The sequence below is a fragment of the Spodoptera frugiperda genome, chromosome 4 (assembly GCF_023101765.2).
Source record: "Spodoptera frugiperda isolate SF20-4 chromosome 4, AGI-APGP_CSIRO_Sfru_2.0, whole genome shotgun sequence".
NCBI lineage: Eukaryota > Metazoa > Arthropoda > Insecta > Lepidoptera > Noctuidae > Spodoptera > Spodoptera frugiperda.
Genome location: NC_064215.1, coordinates 8,589,943 through 8,611,412, shown reverse-complemented (window position 1 = coordinate 8,611,412; position 21,470 = coordinate 8,589,943). Strand labels below are relative to the sequence as shown.

General features: G+C 34.8%; 1 protein-coding gene across 2 annotated transcripts in view; it reads left to right on the top strand.

Annotated features, from left to right (window-relative positions):
- The window catches only part of LOC118272345 (uncharacterized), a 157,673-nt gene extending 141,045 nt beyond the window's left edge, over nucleotides 1–16,628 (top strand). The window contains exons 4-11 of one of the 2 annotated variants that reach the window (XM_035588751.2): nucleotides 5,840–7,712; nucleotides 7,788–9,920; nucleotides 10,002–10,279; nucleotides 10,380–10,586; nucleotides 10,671–10,960; nucleotides 14,092–14,203; nucleotides 14,683–14,946; nucleotides 15,383–16,628. In XM_035588751.2, coding sequence (XP_035444644.1) covers nucleotides 5,840–7,712; nucleotides 7,788–9,920; nucleotides 10,002–10,279; nucleotides 10,380–10,586; nucleotides 10,671–10,960; nucleotides 14,092–14,203; nucleotides 14,683–14,946; nucleotides 15,383–15,514 — 5,289 coding nt within the window. In that variant the 3' untranslated portion in view covers nucleotides 15,515–16,628. Of the gene's footprint in view, nucleotides 1–5,839; nucleotides 9,921–10,001; nucleotides 10,280–10,379; nucleotides 10,587–10,670; nucleotides 10,961–14,091; nucleotides 14,204–14,682; nucleotides 14,947–15,382 lie in introns of both variants that reach the window. The other variant, XM_050707936.1, reaches the window with a different exon arrangement.
- The last annotated feature ends 4,842 nt before the right edge of the window (nucleotides 16,629–21,470 follow it).

Sequence of the window (21,470 nt, the reverse complement as noted above, 5' to 3'; positions counted from 1 at the left end):
GTCATATGTAAGTGTACTTGTATATTTATAAACGCACCCACGGCTTAGGAGAAAATCCTAGTGTGGGGCGACGTTATTTTTTAACAACAAAAACTCTTCAAAAACTTAACAGACAAAATTCTTTGAATAAAATCCTCATTCCCAGTAACAAATGAGTATCGTTGTTCTGTAACCAACACCGGCCGGTGTTAGGTCTCTCCCTAACTAACTAGGTTGCGTAGGAAGGCCAAGTATTAGATGTCAGTACAACTGTCACTCGATCTCATTCGTTTTGAATTACAAGCCACAATTGTGTAAGAATTAATATTATTAGTTACAATGTGTGGGTAATTGTGTAGATTTTCTATGATGATGTTTCTGTTTTTGGAATAAAGTATGTGCCTTTAATCCCCGAAGGGGTAGACAGAGGTGCACATTATGGCACGTAATGCCACTGTGTCCACCCACTTTTCACAATTTATGTTGCAAGTCCCATGTGATAGGTGGTGAGCCTATTGCCATATCGGGCACATTTCCAGACTCCCTGAGAAAATTTCGAAAAACCGAAAAAAGCCCAGTATTCCCGACCCGGGAATCGAACCCGAGACCCCTTGTCCGGCAGTCGCACTTGCAACCACTCGGCCAACGAGGCAGTCTATCTTATAAAATATTGTGTAGTGTACTCCTTTCTGGATGAAACCTATATGTCACTTTTGGGAAAACCTCGGCAGGGAGAGACAATCGGAGGGTCGGTGGAAGGAAATTGTAATCTATCAAAGGGTTCGGAAACAGGATTATTATAGTGAAATCTTCTTTTTCAAGAAATTTTAAGTATACTTCTAGCAGATCAAACATCTAGTCTATAATATTAAATTTTTCAAATTTGTTCATTACCAATTTCGAGTATATTAAAACTTATGTTTAACTACATAATATTTCGTTTATTTTATTACTGTACTTAGAAAGCCAGACAAGCAGTTACACAGTTCTCTTACTCGAACAATAAGTAATTGATCGTGACTGTCGCTTGCGCAAACGCACCTTAATACCGAATGCAGACTTTCGTTAAACGTTTTGCGAAACTTTTGTAGTATTTATACACTATGTTTATTATGTATTGTTTGTAGTGAAAGGGCGGAATTCGCTTGTTATTAATTTGTTTAGGTTGTTGAAAAAAAAACTTTAATTACGATAATAAGTGTCTGCACGATGGCTGGGCAACCGGCTGCCCAGAAGCGTGTAGCGGGTTCGATTCACGCACGGAGCAACACTTTGTAGAATCCACAGATTGTTGTTTCGGGTCTGGGTGTCATATTGTATATATATGTGAACTTGTATGTTTGTAAACGCACTTACGATACAGGAGAAAACTCAAGCGCGTGGTATAGTGTATAAAAAAACAATTGAATTGATTTAATGCACATTTAATTTAGTAAAATTTTGATAAAACAGCACGCGATTCTATAATTATATTTTTATGCTGTTTAATTTAAAATGACTGTAAGTCAACTTTTTAGTCAGTCAGCTTTTCAACAACAAGCCACGAAAATATTCAACAAGATCCAAGCCCTTAACCATATCAAGCAACACGATCCAATCTCCGAAGGTTACCTACGTCCGAATTCATTACAAACCACCACTTATCAAAGCATCTTCCATAGCTGCACTAAAATGGCTAAACTTGATAACCTATCTATGTTGCAACCACGCGATACCGTCGATCGATTATTCAAATCGTGCCAGTATCCGTGTAGGCCTTTGTTATAGTAAATTGAAAACCACGGAGCTCCTAACTGCAGTATTCAGATTAACAATATATAGGTTGTTTACGATAACCCGAGACCCCTTTGGAAGTAAGTGATGTGGACCCCATTACGTCAGTTGACAGGCAAAAGGCGGGTTGCTGGAGGAAGTTCATGGGTATTTTGGCTTGCATTTCAAAAGTTATGGTGTTTACTGTACCGTATAATTGTGCAACTGAATTTTAAAATTATATCTATAAATGTGTAAATAATAATTGTTCAGCTGACAATTTTGAATAAAGTTCAATTTAGTTCTAAAATAATTCTTCACACTATAATAATATAAATGTGAAAGTTAGTTTGTTGGATTTGTCCGTCAATCATGCTGAAACTACTGAACGGTTTTTGATGAAATTAGGTATACAGACAGAATATAAGATGACTTGGGTGATAGGATACTTTTTATCCCACGGAATCGCGGACGAAGCCGTTGGCAGAAACTAGTAATAAAACATCCGTATTTCTTATACACACAATTCTAAAAACTCTTTGACTTTCATGTATCGTAATAATAGCTATTAACCGAAATTCAATAAGAACCTTTTCACCGAATATAGCACTAAGCGTAGCCTAACAAAGGTACTTAGTGACAATCACGTACCGTTGAAATCCGTTAAACGAACAGATGTCCCATAATAGGAAAACCCATGTTATGTCCTTTAATATGTCAATGCATGAAATTGGCTAATCAAAAGCTGACGGTAATCTAACTGTCCGAGGACAATGTCCCATGTGGTCACCCCACAAAGCACGCGCCGGCTTAGCTCGGCACTCGTAATTAGGAGTAGACAATCGGGTTTGTGAGCCGAAAGCGTGGATACCCTAATTTGGAGCGCTAGTTGGCTTAATCTTGTCAGTTCTTTGAAATTATTTTAGGTGTGTATTTTGTACAGTGTAGCGACTTACATTATGAAAATTGTTGCCTTTCTTTGTGTAGCTTAAACCGTTTATTTTATATTTCTCTAAAATTGTGGAAATGACAGTAGCTCTCTGCGACTGCCATTAAGTCCTATACAGGAAATTGAATAGTATCAATTATGTAGGCCATAAAAACTAAATTACTTTATCTAGAGTTGTTTTCAATCAAACCGAATAAATGAATTTACTTACCTCCTTACTTTTTTGTCTTTCGTACTCAATTTCATTAGAATAGTTAAGTAAAGCTACAAAAACTCAGAAACTGAATAATGTACGCGTAATAGGAACAAAACGTCTAAAATGAAGTTTCCTAGAATTCATTTTCCTAAAAGTACATAAAGGAGTGCTGATTCTAATTATCCTAAGAATTCGTGAGTTTTCTAGAACGCAGTCTCCTAAGGATCCCACTCACTTGCTTCAAGTCAGAGGCAAAAGGCAAGGCGAATGTTAAGTACATTCGTATTCAAAACCAGTTTTTTGTTCAACGAAAAATTGAATTTGCAGACTTACGTTATTTGAAGGGAGAAAATACGGAAAAATTTCCGAAAGGAATTTTGCGCAAAAGCTATCTTTGAAAACCGTTTTTAGTTTTCTCGACATCAAAAATAACACGAAACTTCTTTGTGGAACGCGAAACAGATGGAAATCGTTTTAAGTTGAAGCCGAGCATATGCGGAAAATGTTTTGCGTTAAACACTATTTGAATAATACACTGCTTACTCTATGCAGGATTTTCTGCTAAAATTAAAAGTAAGCTTTATTTAATTGCATTGAAATTTTTGTGTTGTTAAACAAGAGAAAAATTGTAAGCAATGAGGCTAGATAAACTTCCACACTCTTCAGCTATGTTTATGAAGCGTATAGAGGTAAGTATGTAAGATTCGTAGGAATTGGCGTGAGGTTTTGTATATAGTGTCGAGCTAGGTGGAGTGAAGATATCTGCAAAGTGGTTGGTAGATGATAAATAGAGCACCTACCTAAATAATAATATCGATAGCAAAATTTTTCTTTTCTATAAACGTAAGTAAGAACTCTGTGAAAGAAAGTGTGAAAACAGTGCAAAAATATTAGCAACGTTTCATTCATTCTTTATTTTTAATCCCTATCTCATAAAAAATAAGCAATGATTAGCAACTAAACAGAGACAAAATAAGAAACTAGGCCAAATTACGCAAATCACTGACCGAACAATTTCAGATCAAGAAATAACGAAAAACAAACAAAATGGAAAACAATGTTTTAACAAGAAAGCTGAAAACAGAATGAGTATTCAAAACGTAACAACAAATCCGTCTTACTAAACTTAAAGTGGGCAATTAACCTTTTGGAAACATCGAGTCATTTAAACAAGTAATGAAAACATCCTCCTCAATGAATGGGTAGAGATTTTTTTTGTTAATTAACATTTGATTTTGGAAAACGTTTTAATTAGGTTAGCTTCCGAAGTTTGTTTGAATGTAGTAATGTTTATTTTTGGAGTATACTTTTTTTTGTTAATTCAGTCGAGTCTTAGACCCACAAATTTAACATTATCTTACTACTAAAAATTTTCATGAATTTCTAAAAACAAAAAAAGACTAAATAAGCATTTACGCCAGCTGGTAATTTAACAACTCAACGAGCCAGTCTAGTTTAAACCAAACAACAAGAAACACAGGCCTTTCTAAGTAGAGCCCTGTTTTTAACTGATCAATACCACAGAGAAGGCTATCTAGATCTCGCAGTACTTTTAGTAGTAGCAGTAAAGAGACAATTGTTTCTGTTCTAAATGCTGAAGGCTTGCTTTCTATTGGACTTTAAAATGAAGAATGTGAAGGCTTTGGCAATAGTATATTAAGGGGGCTAATAGCAGGTATAGGTTAGAGGTTTCTATGAAGCAATAGGGCAACAATGTAGTAGATGTCTGTACGTAGTTAAGCTTTGTTTGTTTCGAGAAATAATCATTGTTTTGTTTATACGATAAATAAAGATATTGAATGAAGATGTGTATACTGTAAAAATACATATAGTAGGAGTATTAGTTTGAAGAAGAATATAAGAATATTGATATTAGAGTAATATTTTGATGGATAATATGTTTAACCCATTCTTGGTTGCTGTTAATTTGGGAACACATAATAATTTAGGGTAGAAAAGTTGTGTTGTGTTAAAAGATGAAAATTAATGCTATAACAACCAGTAATCGATCTCAAAATCACATTTCTTCGTTCATCACAACAAATCCAACAATTCAAGTAATCCTTATTTTACAAAAGAATTATAAATATTTTCAGCTTGCTTACAAAGTTACAATAACAAATTTTAATGGTTTTATAACAGACTTGAACTGTCAAGTATCGATTCGACTACGTAAATAGGCTAAAAATATTTGCATGAAAAAGCTCTCAGCTTTGTCGAGTTAGTAAACAAAATGCCTTTGGATGAAGACAATATTTATGAGCCCAAGTTTTGTGAACGTGCTTACTGAGCTAGTGGATTTTGTTAAGCCTATAGATAATCGGGATTGAATAAATAGAACTAGTGATATTTTATTGGGGAATGTTTTACGAAAATAAAGGTCATATTATTTGTTTATTTCACGACTTAAAAAAAATACGTAGACAAAAATGTAACAAGCGATTTTCTGAACTTCAAATTACAGCTTTATAGAGAGTTAAATTATGATAATCCTTATATTAAAATACTCATACATATACAATCCACAAATAATCAAAAACAAATCATTCAAAAATAGCCTTTCAATACTCGAATACAAAATGAACAAATGACTATGAAATGGCCGTAGCTAATCTATTTGTATTATTTATTATTCATTCACATTTACTGGACCTACATTTGAATGGTTTCGTTGTAAAACATCGTTTTGAACAAGCTACTATAACAATTATTCGTAGGCCCGTTCGTGGAGTGGGACTTGACATTTTGTTTCCATTGTGTTCGTCTATTTCCAGTTCTATTCTCATTCAAGTATTTTATGGTACACCGGTGTAGATATATCTCATTTTGTTTTGATTGCGCTCTTGTACCAATTCCTGTCAGATAAGTGGTATAGAAATCTCTTAAGTGGATATAAATGTGATTATTTCTATGTTGAGTAATAAATTCATTTGTCTAACGATGCTGTCTTCTTGTTGTTACAGATATATGACACGACAGAAAACACGCGGCCGAAGAAATGGTCATCGAAGCTGAAGTTGAACACATCAGGAAGCTCCAAGACATCAGAAAAATCTCCAGAAAGCCCGTACATGTACGGAACTATCAGTGGGCCAGGAGGTTCAGCGCTATCTAAATCAATGAAGTATGCTGAGACCTGGCTTTATGGGTCCGTAAGGACCCAAACCCCACCTATACGACCCAGCGTCTTCTCTGCTTACCCAGAAGTCTCTGGTCCTGTCCTTATAAGCACACCTCAAAAACCTACACCACACAACTATGCTGTCATACTATGTTCCTGTCCTGAGTACCTGAACGGTACAAAGAAAACCAGCTCAACCAAAGTCAGTATTTGTAAGAAATGCAAGGGATCTCGTTTGCCATTAACTATAGCTGATAGCCCACAGTTGTTGGTCGGGGGCACGGTTAGAGGTCCTCAAGTCAGTCGTGACTCTGGCTTGCTGAGAGCTGGGACAGTAAGAGTACAAGGATCGAAGTCACGACCGACAATACTTAAGTCTAATGGAGATACCGATCCATATGATTTGATGAGAAGAAACAGATTGGCACCTCCACATGAAGCTCGTATAGGAAGCCAGTTTTCAACAACGCGGTTGCGGGCCAAAAGTATAAGCCCTTGTAGAGTGAAAACTAAGAAACCAACCAGCCCAGAGACACTTCGTAAGAATCGAAGTAAATCTGTTAGTCGAGTAAATGAGATATGGGTTGAAGAAGATGCCAACACAAGTACTGACTCCAAGAAGTCAATATTGTCTTGTGACATCAATCCTTATGACTTGGTAAAATCAAACGGTAATTCAAAATCATTAGTAGAAATTGAGTTTGACGATGATTTTGGACACGTTTTCCAAGAATCCATGAAAAGTAAAAACTTGAGCTCTTCAGGCAAGTCTAAATCAGATTCCAATGTAAAAGCCATTGGTGGTCAAAGAATAAGAATCTCTGACGAGTCTAAATCGAGTAAAATAGATGACGCCTCAGTATATGATCCCGTTGATTATGATCTCAAATCCTATGAATTAAAATCTCAAGACACATCCCCGACTTTGTCATTGCCAAATATTAAAAATGAAAATAAGAAAACAGTGTCTATTAGTAAGAGTTCGAGTAAGAAAATATTAAGTATCCCTACATCAAACCGTGCAAAACAAAAAAGTGTCTCCCCGAAGCGACCACCGAGACGAATGAGGAATAATAAAACTGATGATGACAGTGAGAGTGATAATCAGAGATTGACGGAAAGAACTAACAGAAAACTTGACAGTTACTCACGTAACTCTAAGCTTAAGAATCACAATACTGATACTATAAAATCTATTCTGAAAAAGCCAAGAAATTACGATACCATTGAATCGACTACAAAATCTGAATCATCAAATGAGATGGAGAATAAAAGAGTAAACTCGTCTCTGTTTTATCTACCAAAACCTAAAGATAAGGTGTCTATTAATCCTCAAAATATACTGGGTAGAAAGCGTGTCCAATTTCTGGTTGAAAAGGAAGAAACCACAGAAATCTATACTGCTGAACTTAACCTTGAACCGGTTACCTCGAAAGAAGTTCCCGCCGAAGTTTTGAGCTCTAGCATAGATACTGAAGAAGATGTGGTAGCCGAAGGAGACATTGTAAGCCGTAGTTTGGATGAATCTTGTGAAAAATTGACAGAGTTGATAACCCAAACTATAACAACAAATGGTGATGAAAAATTTGACAATGTGCAGCTGGAAAATAATATAATCGACACCGCGGTCGAAGACACTACAGAGACAATTACAGCTACGGTATCTAAACCAGAAGCGATCAGTGTTGAAGTTGTTAATAATGTAAATAAAGAAGGTAAGATTTTATATTTTGTTAATGTGAATGTAAGTGACGTATGTGATGATGTTAAAGTTTATTTTTTGTTTCCAGATAACAACATTCCCAGAATACCTGCACTACGTCGATCAGAATCTGAACGTATCCCATCGACTATATCAATAGATCCACCGAAGTTCTTAGATACGATGGCATTGCGACCAAGAAGTAAACATGGACACACAAGCCAAGTGTTCCTAACATCCGTAGTAGAAAACGAAATGTGCAGCACAAATCAATACGTTTTTAGTCAACCAGAGGCGAATGAAGAAGTTACTATGCCAACGTTGAACAATCATTACAATGACAACATTGATATTGGAAATCTCAGCGACAGCAGCGAAATAACAAGAACTATTTTGACTAATTTACGTCGAGGAATATCGGAGTCACCTGAACCGCCACCTCGGCTCAAGTCAAAGGAACGAACTAAATCAAAGAAGCATAACTACGTCAAAACACGCTTTGTTCGTAACAACTCCTCAAGCTCCACCAGTGACGAATGGTCAGATGCTAATGATTACGAGCAAAAAACTATTCTACGTGTAAAACAATTTGATTCTGATACCGATGAACCGAAAACTGCTTCAGGCATACTGCGATCATCAGAAAATGAACCCAGAAAGACCTCCATTCAAATAAATGGAAACGAGTGCTATTCAACTATGAATGTGAGCAGTGATACACCCATTTATTTGTCTTCAGTTGTTGTCAATGATGAGTATGGAAATACGTGTAATACCTATCAAACTGGAACCACCGTTACAATTAGTGTTGGAACTCCACAAAAAGAAGTAAAGAAATCTAAAAGTCAAATTTACATAGGTGCTGTACTTTCCCAACAACCTGAAAAGAATTTAGAAGCGAACACGTACGAAGAATATTACGCTGATAAAAATAAAGATGGCTCGTACAGCTCTAGAGATCAGAACACATCAAATGATCTATCTTCAATTCTTAACGACCCCGTCGAAGCTGTTAGAAGAAATTTGATTCCACACGTCTGTGGTAAACAAGACGATAAAAATTATTCTGATTGCCAACAAACAATTGAGCCAAATAACGGTAATTTTGTCACAAAACTTTTTGATGATCCTTTCTTTGCTCATCTTGCCGAAGGTTTGGATTCAGATCTGGTTAAAAAATTAATAGAGAACTCTTTAATAAAACTCCAAGAAACTAAGAACTCAGAAGGGACAGACAGCAGTGAAATGACTATAGAAAAGCTTATAGAAAGTTCATTAAAGAATTTGAAAGAAGAGAGTGCGAAGGAAGGAGAGAAGAAAGAAGAAGTGAAACCAAAGAATGAGAATAGTGCCAAAGACGATGCGTCGAATAAACAAAATATGATCGACTCTTCCGTCTGCCAAGAGAATGAAGATAATAGCTGCTCTGCTCCCTATGAAAGTATGGAGTACGAGAGCGGTGCTATGGGAGTTTTTTCTGATCTCGAGCCAATGTCAGACTGCTATAATGCTTCAGCGAGTGAGTTGTCTACTGAAGACGATACGAATTCAACGAGATCGAAATTTTATCAAATGTTGGTCGACGCCGCGTTGTGTGATATTGAAATATCCAATAATACCGACGATGACCATCATTACGAATCGATTCGTTTGAACAGTGATCCTATATACGAAGAGATTGGAGATATGCCACCGCCATTGCCCGTAAACCCGCCTCCAAATTCTCTAATGATACTAGATGACGAGAAACGAAGTGGATCACGTTCAATATTTGAAGGAGCATCGAAGTACGATATTTTATCTTACTTGGTGGATGCTAAGGAGAGAGGTATTGATGATGAGGAAACATACATAACTAGTTACGCTACTCATAATGAGTCTTCGAATATGATTGAGGAATCAAAAGACAAAATAAATAATAGTGAAATAATTGACACACATCTAAGTAGTAACACCAGCCAGTTATCTAACGCATCAGATTCAAGTGAAGATAATTCGCTTATCATCAACCATGAGACGTTAGAAAAAGCCCTCGTGTGCAAGAAAACGTCCGCAGAAATCGAAAGGAACGATTCTGGCGTTGGTTCGGAGACGAGTAAGTCTTCAAGAAGTAGACTTCAAGGTAAAACGTCTCCGTGCAATATAATTAGTGACAAAGATACGCCTATACATCTTTGTGAAGATTGTGATAGTGCTGTGGAAACACAAATTACAGAACAAGGTATGTAAAGGTCTATTTATCATACAAATTAATAATTTTAATGTGCAATGTCCCTAATATTTATTTATGTTAATGTTCCAGGTGCAATATACGCTCCCTTAGTGTGCCGAAAATGTGCTAAGAAAAGGGCAGAAAGAAAGGAAATTATCACAGAAATAGTGGAAACTGAAGAGAAGTATGGCAGAGATTTACAAATCATTCTTGAAGAGTTTTACAAACCTATGCTGGTGGCTGGTCTGCTCAATCAAGAACAACTAAGTGCTATTTTCTTGAATGTCGAAGAGCTAATTGAGAATAACCAAGTCCTTTCTGAGAAGTTAAGGGATGGACTTGAAATAGCTATTGAACAAGGCGATGAGGTATGCTCAAACTTAATCACAATTGCCAATTGCATTAAACATATATACACTTTTTAATTGTTCATTTTAAAACTGTCTAATTTTTATTCCACTTTTCCAGGATCTCTTGACTGTGAACGTTGGAAAAATCCTGCTGGAGTGTTCAGGCATGCTGACAGCGTTCCAGTCGTATTGCGTAAAGCAAGCTGGTGCTGCCCTTCTGCTGGCTGGTCTCGAGAAGGAGAAGGAACTTCTGAGGATATTCTTACGCGTCTCGCAGATGGAAAACGCCGTTTTGAGGAGAATGAATCTAAACTCATTTCTCATGGTAAAGTAACGTTCTACCATTAAAGTTTTGTTTCCTATACTCATTCATAAATTTTCATAAATACATTTATTCTGGTAATTCCAGGTGCCAGTACAACGCGTGACAAAATATCCCCTCCTTCTCTCTCGGCTGTATCGCGCCACAGCCGCGTGCGCCACCGAACGAGAAGACGTAAAGTCTGCGCAACGCTGCGTGGAATGCAGACTCGAAGAAATCAACGCAGCTGCCGCGGCCGCAGCTGCTGCAGCGAGAGACGTACCTCTGTGGAGACGACTCGCAGCTGCACGAAGAACTGCGCATGACTTACATGTGGCCGATATTAAGTTGAGGAAAATGGCTGTCGATGTTCTGGACTGGAATCATGATGACGCCAGGTGGGTGGCATGTTTCATAACAAACTGACAAGACAATGATGCGATTTTGAATCGTATTTCCAAAGACACAAATAATAGAGATATTAGCAAAATGACTTTTTCACCTAAAAATTTCGTCTATCACACGATGTCATTACAATGTCGAGATTACGCGTCCATATTTTATGAGATTTAAATTGCCCAACGTTTTCTTGAACTGCCACTTACATTACGTAACAATGAAAGCATCTAGAAATGTTTTAGCAAATGTCAAATATTTCCAGGGAAATCTTTTTCATAAAGATAAACATTAGCCTTAGCTCTTTGTATAATTGGAGATGTTTCGCCAAATTGTAGCGTTGGCACATTTAGTACTATTGGTGGATGGTACAAATGATACCATTACAGATCCAATGCGGGACGCAGTTTCCTTACCAATGGTCTAAGTTACAGACGTAGATACTAATGAAGATAGTTGATAGACTCACATACCATTCGTATAGCAAATAGGTGCAGTATTTGCATTTGTACTTAAGTGTGTCTATAAAGTTCATTGTTTTGGATTTTATTATGAAAGCGTTATTGAGCATAACATTAGCAGCATTTACCACGTTTTGATGACAATATCCTAATGGCACTATTAAATATAACCATTTCCCTTCACATTTTTACTATGCAAAATACGTTGCCTCTTATTACTTGAACCATAAAGTTGATAATCGTTGCTTTAGTGGCACTAACAGTTACAAGTGCTATTCAAAAGGGCTTTTTACGGCTCAAGACTTTCACAAATACATGTAATTATAAGTGTAAAAGGTTTAAAACACGGTTTTAAGTAGATTAAGAAAATTGTACTTAAAATAATAACTTGGAAAACTATAGATTTGGTTTTTTATAGACTGTCATATATTTTTAATGGACTATAAATAGAATGACTAGAATTGTTGATGCTCGTTCATTACCTACATTTTTTAAGCATTTTAGTTAGTGAAAGAATGCTTTTAAAAATCAATGTTTTCTCATTATTATTGTTCAAACAGCGCCGGTAACAAAATGACAACGCTTTTTTTGTATCATGATTGGTTGTTACACTTTCGTTGTCAAATTCAAATTTCTCCCAAAATGAACGATGTGATTTCACTTTTTAATGACTAACAAAAAAGCAATCAATGTTTTCAGTGTATGAATCCATCATTTATGTAGGCTAGGGATGTTTACCAATACCCACACAATCTCGGAAATTCACGGGAAAACTGTTCCTGGAAAACTGAAAATGATATCGCCGTAAATGAATTATGCTTCATCTTGCTGAAGCTCATTTTCTAAGAAATCTCATTTTCTAAGAAATATATGTCAATTAAAAAGTTATGACACTCATAATATATTTTATTATTTTATTTTACGGCATTCAAAGTATTAAGATAAGTAATCTTTGAGTGATTTCGAGGAAACAGAATTAAAATTATTAAAAATTATTACGCATTTTTATAACATACTTTATATAAAAATCTGACGCAAAACATAATCACATACATACTCATTGAAATTTAACTCATGTTTCTCTACGCACGTAACTTTCTGGGAACCAATATTAATTTATTTCGCGAATACCAGAATAGAAAGATAAAAATCGATACCCACAGTTTCTAGTTAATACTTAAAATAAGATCGAGCAAAATGAACATGCTTTGTAGTAGCAAGAGTATGAAATTGTTTCTAATGTATAGCTATAGATTATTAGTTTTCATTTCTATCTACGTTTAATACAGTTAAAAATAGTGAAAAGTCCACAGTATGTTCACTCAGCCTGATGCTTAAATTGACGTTTTTAAAATAATGTATTTTTAAAGTAAGGTTTCGATATAAAAATCACGTAAATCCATTCTGAGCGAAGTTTATTGAGAAACACTTTCAGGTGCCATTAGACTTCATTTAAACTAAACCCACCGTTTTTGCAATTTTGTTGCGCACATCTTGGAAACAGCTGAACGTTGTTTAATAGTTCTTGCATTGTAAGTTTCTGAATAGTTTGGCTTATAGTTACATTGAAAATACATAATATTGTGAGTTATAGCTAGCTGTAGAAATAGTTGTACTAAATCGTGGTGGCTTTAAATATTGTAAGTGCATGAAATAAAATGACGTGTCGGTGTTAATCTGAATTATGTGCTTTACTAGGAAGGATATAGAGAATATAATCTCACCAAAAAATCGTGGAGGCTTTAAATATTTATAGTGTATACATTTAAATAACGTGTCGTTGTTTTGAAATAGAATTATGAACTTTACTAGGTCGGATATAGAGGATATAATCTCTTAAAATAATTAGAAAGAGACTAACATTTGAAAATCAGTTGAATTTATAACTTAAGAAGTGGTAAACGTAAGGTTCTACTGACATCTTACAGACGTCTTCCTGAAACCACAGGATTACATTAACCTTAGAATACAGGTAGCTACTAAGCTTCAGACAATTTTACTAAATATTTCAACCTTCAATACAAATTAACTCGAAACGCAGCTAATGAAAGCTAATTAAAATTAGACAAGTGCCGAGTTATCCTATTTAGCAGCAATATTCTCGAGTGGAATTAATGTTTTAGCTCGCGTAGAATTTATCACGACTGGGGAACATGAAATGTTGTGTTGTGACGTCATGTGCCATAATACATTGCAGTGTTGCCAACAGCGAATTATACTCGAGATGAAATAATTTTAGATGTTGCGTTCTGTCGCTGTAATAGGTCTAGAAGTGGGGAGAATTTTATTATTGTTAAGTTTGTAAGAATTTAAAATGATAAGTGACAAATGAAAGTTAAGAAAATGAGGTTGGCATTTTATTTTTAATTCTCATCGTGTACTTTTGTAGTACAGATATTGTTTAAACAATTTTGTCATGATGATATTTTGTGTGACATGATAATATATAGCTACTAAATTGGGCTAGAAATTTATAGTATACAAACCATAACCCTCAACGAGACGCAATGTGCAATATGCACGCACCTATAACACAAACCAAGTCAGTCTCAAATGACTCGAAGCCCAATCGACCTTATCCACCAAATTGACACAACCTTACCGACAAATAAAACGATAAAATCCTAGTTACATCGATAATCAATTCTGGACTTTCTGCTCTTGTTAATAAGGTTCGCAATGGAGGGTAAGCTGCTGTTCACCCAGCCCAACGACAACAACTGGCGGAAAGGTCGCACCATCAAGTTGACGCCAATCAACGCTCTTTTGGTAACTAACGGGAAGGTGAGTTCTATTCTGCTGACTTTTTTTTTTCGTGTGAGTTGGTACTAGTCGAACATGGTAGCTTAAGTTCTGTGTATGTGGGAGTAACTTTTGCGATAGTTCTAGATGTAAACTTAGTGTTTCAGTTGAAAAAGTTCTGTGGAATTTTTGGTCAAAATAAAATTATTTCTAAACTGATCTACTACAAGTTTTTCGAAAATTTAATCTAGTTTTAGATTCGATCTTAATGCTAATTTAATATATTAAAATAAAAATGATAATAGTTGTAGAGCAATGTTTGATTAAACACAATAATATTATGTTATCGGTTTACTCACGTAACTGTTTGTCGAGAAACTCGACTAGTTTCAATCCATGCTAGAGGCTCATATTCATGAGCAGTATTCCGTGACACACGATGCGGCGATAACATAAAAATTGATTTAGTATATCTCACGAAAATTATAATAAAATTAAACACAATAATATTTAATTTACAGCCAACGATCACTCACAAAACGAACGAGATCCGAGAGACACGGGAGGCAAGAGATAGAGAAGCGAGGGAGAAAGAAGGAGAAGCTTTGTTCGCGCGCAGTGGAGTAAGAGAAGCAGCTCTTCTGCTTGTGAGGGAGAAAGCGGGAAGATACACATTGCAGAGGGAGCCACTGTTCTTGGACCGATGCGTGGTCGCCGCAGACCACGAACCTGAACATTTCTTCGAAGTACACGAGATCACTACTAAGGATTCTTATATTTTTAAGGTGAGAAATATACAGTTTTTTTTGGTAAATTAATCGTAGATATTAGATTCCTTTATCTTTGTTCAACGGTAATTTCAATATTCAACATAATAGTTGTTATAATTATTTTACATGTGTTTTATAGTTTAAGTGTCCTTACCAGTTTTACTGATACAATGTATACTTACTCACTTTTCACCATTTGTGTTACTAGTCCCATGCAATAGGCTGCGAGCCTATTACCAAATACTATTAATAGTATTTGGTAATATTATTACCAAATATGTCCCGTAATGTGCACCTCTGCCTACTCGTTCGGGGATAAAAGAAGTAACGTCATTAAAATAAGTAATCTAAAATAGTTCTAGCTCCATCAACTTAAATAATTTTGTAAACCACTGTGACTGACAAACCAATCTAAACAATAATATTAAATCTTTAAACCATTTTATTACAGGCGGAAGAAAATTCACGCACGCGCACTTGGTACCGTCAGCTGCAGTATCACGCACAAGGCGCCGGCGCATGGCGCAAGCGCAGGAACGCGCTCGCAAACATCATGATCAACCCTATGCTGACTAGGAATTGATGGTCAAAGTACTGTTGTGGTTTGAAACGTGAGAGGGTTACATGAAATGGTGAACGATCAGTGATGTGTTGAAGTTAAGGATTTGTTTATATGATTTTTTTGGGAAATATACTTTTTTTTTGTATTTCGTTACTTATCAGTATTCCGTTACTGGTTACGTACCAGGTTAAAAATTATTACCAATCTTAACTGAAACAAAAATAATTAATACCAATCTTACTTAAATTCTTATTTAAAGAATTTTTGTTGTCAGTGTTATCGATAAGATTTTGTGATTTCGAAAAAAGTCATATGAATTATTCTGATCGAGTAACATCACTAAAACGTATGTATGTCAAAAATCGTTTAAAAAGCGAAAGTGGTGCCCTCTGCTTGTTAGTATTGTATTGGCTTGAGACTGTCATAAATTTTTGAGTGCTGTGGTATTTTTCGAAACGTATTTTAAAGACGAAGGGTTGGTAAAATATTATTGTTAATTAAAGAAAAAAACAATGAAATGCGTGCATTTTGATTAAATTTAATTATTTTTTAATAGATTTATCATTAAATACCTACATTCCCGATTTTTGTTTGGTTCTTTTTTAATTAATTGTAAATATTCAAGAACAGTTTGCCACTAGTTTTTAAAGTTAGCTTTACACCAAAATTTAGACGATTTAACATTTTATGTGCCCTATAACGAAATGTATTAACAAAACCATACATATAAGAAGTACTGTATATAATTTAATTTTAATTGCTGTGATATTCTGTCGAAAAAAAAATAGAAAAATCCTATTAAAAAAAAAGCTTTGTTCAACATTCAAAAACCTTGTAATTATTATATTTTTTAACATTAACAAATTGTTCAAAAATAAATAATAATATTAATTATTAATAACATTAATTACTTCCTGACTAGTCTTAAGGGAAATCGTGTGTAATATTATTAAAATATTTATAAGATCAAAATATACATATTAAATTGTATTTATTGTATGTAATTGTAATATTAGTAAATAGATGTAGAATTGCTAAAAATAAAATAGTTTTAGACAAATTTGTTTCGCCTTGGGAATATATTGTATCTGTTATATTATTAGAGAAGACAGGAAATAAATAAATTAATAAAATATTTTATGCATTTTATTAAAGACCTTTAAAAATAAAATCACCCTGTTTTCATCTGCTATTGTATATGCAACGACACCTTTTATCCCCGAAGGGGTGTGTCAGTGTGTGCACATTACGGCACGTAATGCCGCTATACAATGTACACCTACTTTTCACCAATTAATGTGTTACACAAACATGTAATATGATGAACCTATTGCCATATACTGGGCACAATTCCAGACTCCATGCTACTACTAAGAAATTTTCTAAAAACCGAAACATGTCCAGTAATACCTTGCCCGAATCAAAGCCGAGACCTCTTGTCCGGCAGCCGCACTTGCGAGCACTCGACCGACGATTCACTCTGAGACTGCTTCGTTGTCATTTGCTTACTATGTTCCAAATCCAGTTATAATTTAAAGGACAAAAGTTACAAGCAAAACTGAACCTTATTATTGAACAGCAGATATATCAAAATCTAATTTCGGAAATGAAAACGCAATGTATTTATAGGTAAACACAATATATGGGTCTGAAATGAAAGTTCCACACTAAATGTGATACGGCACAGAGGTTCATTTCCTGAGCTTGAAGCAAATAACGCTATAATTATAACATATTTCACGTTGATAGAGACTTTTATATGTGACGATATTTTGAGGAGTAATATAACCAATGTTGACCGATTAGTCGTGATAAAATACCGGCATTTCATGAACAAGGGTGCAAGTTCGAAACCTACCAACGGCATGTACCAACGTGAAATTTTCCGAGTTACATATATTTTTTATTTTTTTAGACACCACTGACAAATGGCGAAGGAAATATCATGAGAATACCTGAGCAAATAATTTCAAATTATAGGTTTGAAATCATCAACCCACATTGAGCAAAGGGTGGTGATTAATGCTCAAATGTTCTAGGTGTGAAAAGAGGTTACTTATAGGCTGTTGATGATGCAATGACATTTAACTTTCATTAGTTATGTTATGACTTTCATGTAATGTAGGTGATTCTCTTGCGAGCAGTTACAAGGCCAAAAAAGCGATGGCTTGACCTGAACATCAAATGCAAAATCCACTGGTCTTTAGACGATCAGTTAGGTAGACTACATTTGTAAAAACCATTGCAGATGGCGTTAAAATTTTATAGTTTTAGTAATACTCGATAAAATTAAATAATATCTAAGTTAATATTCCTATTCACATTGGTCTAGTCATATATTTGTCTAGATCAGACTATGTCGTGTCGTACACGTCCCGTGACATATAAACGTCACATTTATTTCATGTGCACGTTTCTACCAATGTTACTGTATGTGATGAACGCAGAACGTGTTGACGTTGTTATTATTAATATCTGAGACAGACAGACACACAAAGCAATAACGATCAGATCACTTTCATTAATATTATGATTATGAGACGATTTCAATTCGAGTTTTTCCGTAAGAATTGGAGCAAGCGGTTTTATGGGAGGTGGTTAATGAGGGGTTGATATGGAATTGTTTGGTTTTGGGTTCGTATTGTAAGTCAGGCTTCAAGATTTTAGAGAGAGTGTGAAAGTGAGAATGCTTCTTGTTTGAGGTAAGTAGTAAGTATGTTAGTTTTGCTTTTTAAAATATACATATAACACAAAGGACAATAGATAATATCAAAAATTGATGTACAAAGGTACTACATATTTATATTAGAATTTCATACTGTAGATCTGTGGCAGGAGAAATAGTTATAACTTACGATACAGTGTGTGTAATAAAAGCAACAAAAAATAGACTTAAATGTTATGTTCTTGTCTCCAGAAAAGTGATGCAAAGTGACTTACAAAAATGTTTATGTGTGACGTCCAAGTCGAGTCGAGTCGTCCCAAAATAATACTAGCCCGAACTGCCACACAAAAATATTTTGTCATTCAACAACAAAGATAAAAACAAAACAATATCAAACTTTTAAGCAACATCCATTACAAAAAGAGACGCAAGAAACGTCAAAAAGTGATATATTTATTTATAGAATGAAAAATATTATTATGTTAAACCAATTACAAGGGATCCTTGCGAGATGTTTCAAGTCTCCAAGCGTGTGAATTACTAACTAACTCCATTATAACATAATGGAGGATCCATTATTGTAATGGGGATTATAGGAATTAATGGATTTGGAAAGTTTCATAAAATCTTCATAAGAACAAAATTAATAAATGCTCCTTAGTCCGATGGGTCGCAGAAATTTAATTATGGGAACAAATATTTTGTGAGAGACGCGGTTTTTTTTTAGAAAAATTGGTTTTATAAGTTGACAGGTTAAGTAGGTTTTGGGAATGTAGTCCTTAATGGGTCTAAATAAAGCTTAAAAGCGAGTACACTATAAGACTTAGGAGTTTAAAAGGTCGTAAGTAATGAGATAAGTTAGTTTTGTTTTGTTTATAAATAGATTTGTTTAGGCTTGGTTTGGAAAGAATTGAGTGATTTTTGACACTTTTAACACGTTAAATGCCACGTAGGTCGCCGGTGACCTACGTTAATGGAGAATTTGCAACAGTTTTCTGATGGCAGTTAAAGGCTTAAGAATAATTCCAATTATGTGAAGCATGTACCTATGTTATTTATTTTTTTATTATGCGGAATCTGGAACTATATTGTTACATGGGACTTATAACAATAATGGCTAAAAGATTGATGTTAACAGTAGTTAACTACAAACGTTTTCACTATTCATCCTTAAGTTGTCACTTAACTAAAAGTGACTTAATGTGACGTAGCTCCTAAACTAACCCTTTACTGTAAAGTGTCACTTACAGAGTAGTGGAAACAAAAATGTCACCCATCGTAGCATATGCGTTCCTTTAATTTAAGAAGTCATTGTTCGAATCGGGCGTTACCTCAATTAGGAATGATCACTTGAGGTAGGTATATAATCAAATAAGCCAGTTATGCGTGTTGCTACTAATTTGAGTGCGTAACCGAAATAAACCAATAGAGCATGGTTTGGCACAAGATCACTTATCTGGTGGTTGACTATATGCGGTTTAATTTAACCAATAATACTGGAATCCTTTGTTAATGCAATGACTGAGAAACCACACTCAACCGGACTTGTGATTGACAATGCACATGCATAACTGATATCGATGGACGAATACGATTTTGTACATTACCACATTAGAGGCCATGTCTGAAACGCTAACCGACCGACCTAGAGGAATAGGCTGTAACAGTTTTTTGTTGGCAGTAAAAGGCTTAATAATAACTTCGTGAGTCATTTTTTAATTCTTTTTCATTTCATAAAAAATCAGAATAATCCTGAATAATCATAGAAATGAAACAACGTTTGCGTTGCGTGAGTGAAGTTACCGGAGGTCCAATAACCTCCCTCCCCAATATTTCCAATCCCCAATGCCCCAACAACTCTTCAATTTCTAACCCCCAAAAGGTCGGCTACGCACTTGTAACGCCTCTGGTGTTTTTAGTGTGCATGGACGTCGAACGCGCTCTCGTTTCGATTACTTTAAACGTAAAGCAAACTCATACTAAGAGCCTATATTGCCACACTCTAATTATATGACCTTCGACAACATTAATAACCTTTACATCCATACGACGTACAAATTTGTGTCCCAGCAACAAATTTTCACTTAGCAACCAACATCAAGGGCAATTCGCCCTAAAAACAATTACCTTTAACATTTTCGACATAGATTCAAGTTGGAAACTTGGCCAATTATTCAGAGGTCCCGTTGTTAGAATCAAAGTTGAAATTATTGCATGACACACGTACGTATAAGTCAGTTTGACGGAGATGTATTTCAACGTGTGCTCGTTTTAATTAGTTATGTTCTGGAGTATCGTAAAGGTAACCTAAATAAGGAGATATCCGAAATAAATGAATAAACTATCTTGCCTACATAAGTATAATAGCCCATTTCTGCTTCAGTGTTGATTATTTATTTCAGACCATTTTATAGTTAAGCTTTATCTAGCATGCCATTGTCCTTGATTTTCAGCTCCATACCACAACTGTCAGCCAAATTAATAAATTTTAACTGTTATTACTATTATTTGTTATTGTCTGTATTTTTGTTATTTATCATTTTATTTACAACCATGATCAATTCTCCTGAACGCTCGAATGGTTCAAATGATAGTGAATTCTAAACTATTATTGCTATTACGGGTTCTAGAATAATAATTACATTTTAATTTTTATGAAGAAGTTAGTTAGTTAGTTCAAAAAATAGCAACCTGTTTTTTTTTATTCTATTACTATATTCGTATCTAAACCCGAAATATCATATGTAACATCCTTGGTTCTAATAATATTAAAGTTATAATAATTTTACCTGATGTTAAGCTTCGTATCGGTATGAAGTAGCTAACCAGGGTCTAATTCTGTCAGAGCTGTGTAACCGAGTTTCGAACAAGAAACAGTCGTGGTTACCTACTATGAAGTTTGTTAACGGATTATGTTGTACATACGTTACTTGTACCTATGTGCTTTTGAAAACGTTGGATTTCATGTAAATACTAGCTGATGCCTAAGGTTTTGCTCGATGTACATCAGCTATGTGTCAATAAAACAAAATTGGGGGTCTCTCCATCTTTCTCCTTCATACATTAACTACTTGCCAATAAAAGTCCCATCAAAATCGGTAGTGCCATTTTAGAGATGAGCTAGAACAAACAGATGGACAGACAAAAATTGTAAAAAATATTTTTTTGGTTTATATATGTATATTCATGCACAAAAAACTATAATTTTTGGTCAACATAAGTCTACATATTTTTATTTTACCTACTGGTTACTGATTCTGCTAAATTTAAATCACTAAATTTTGCATATTATTTACACAAGAGAAAATCCTA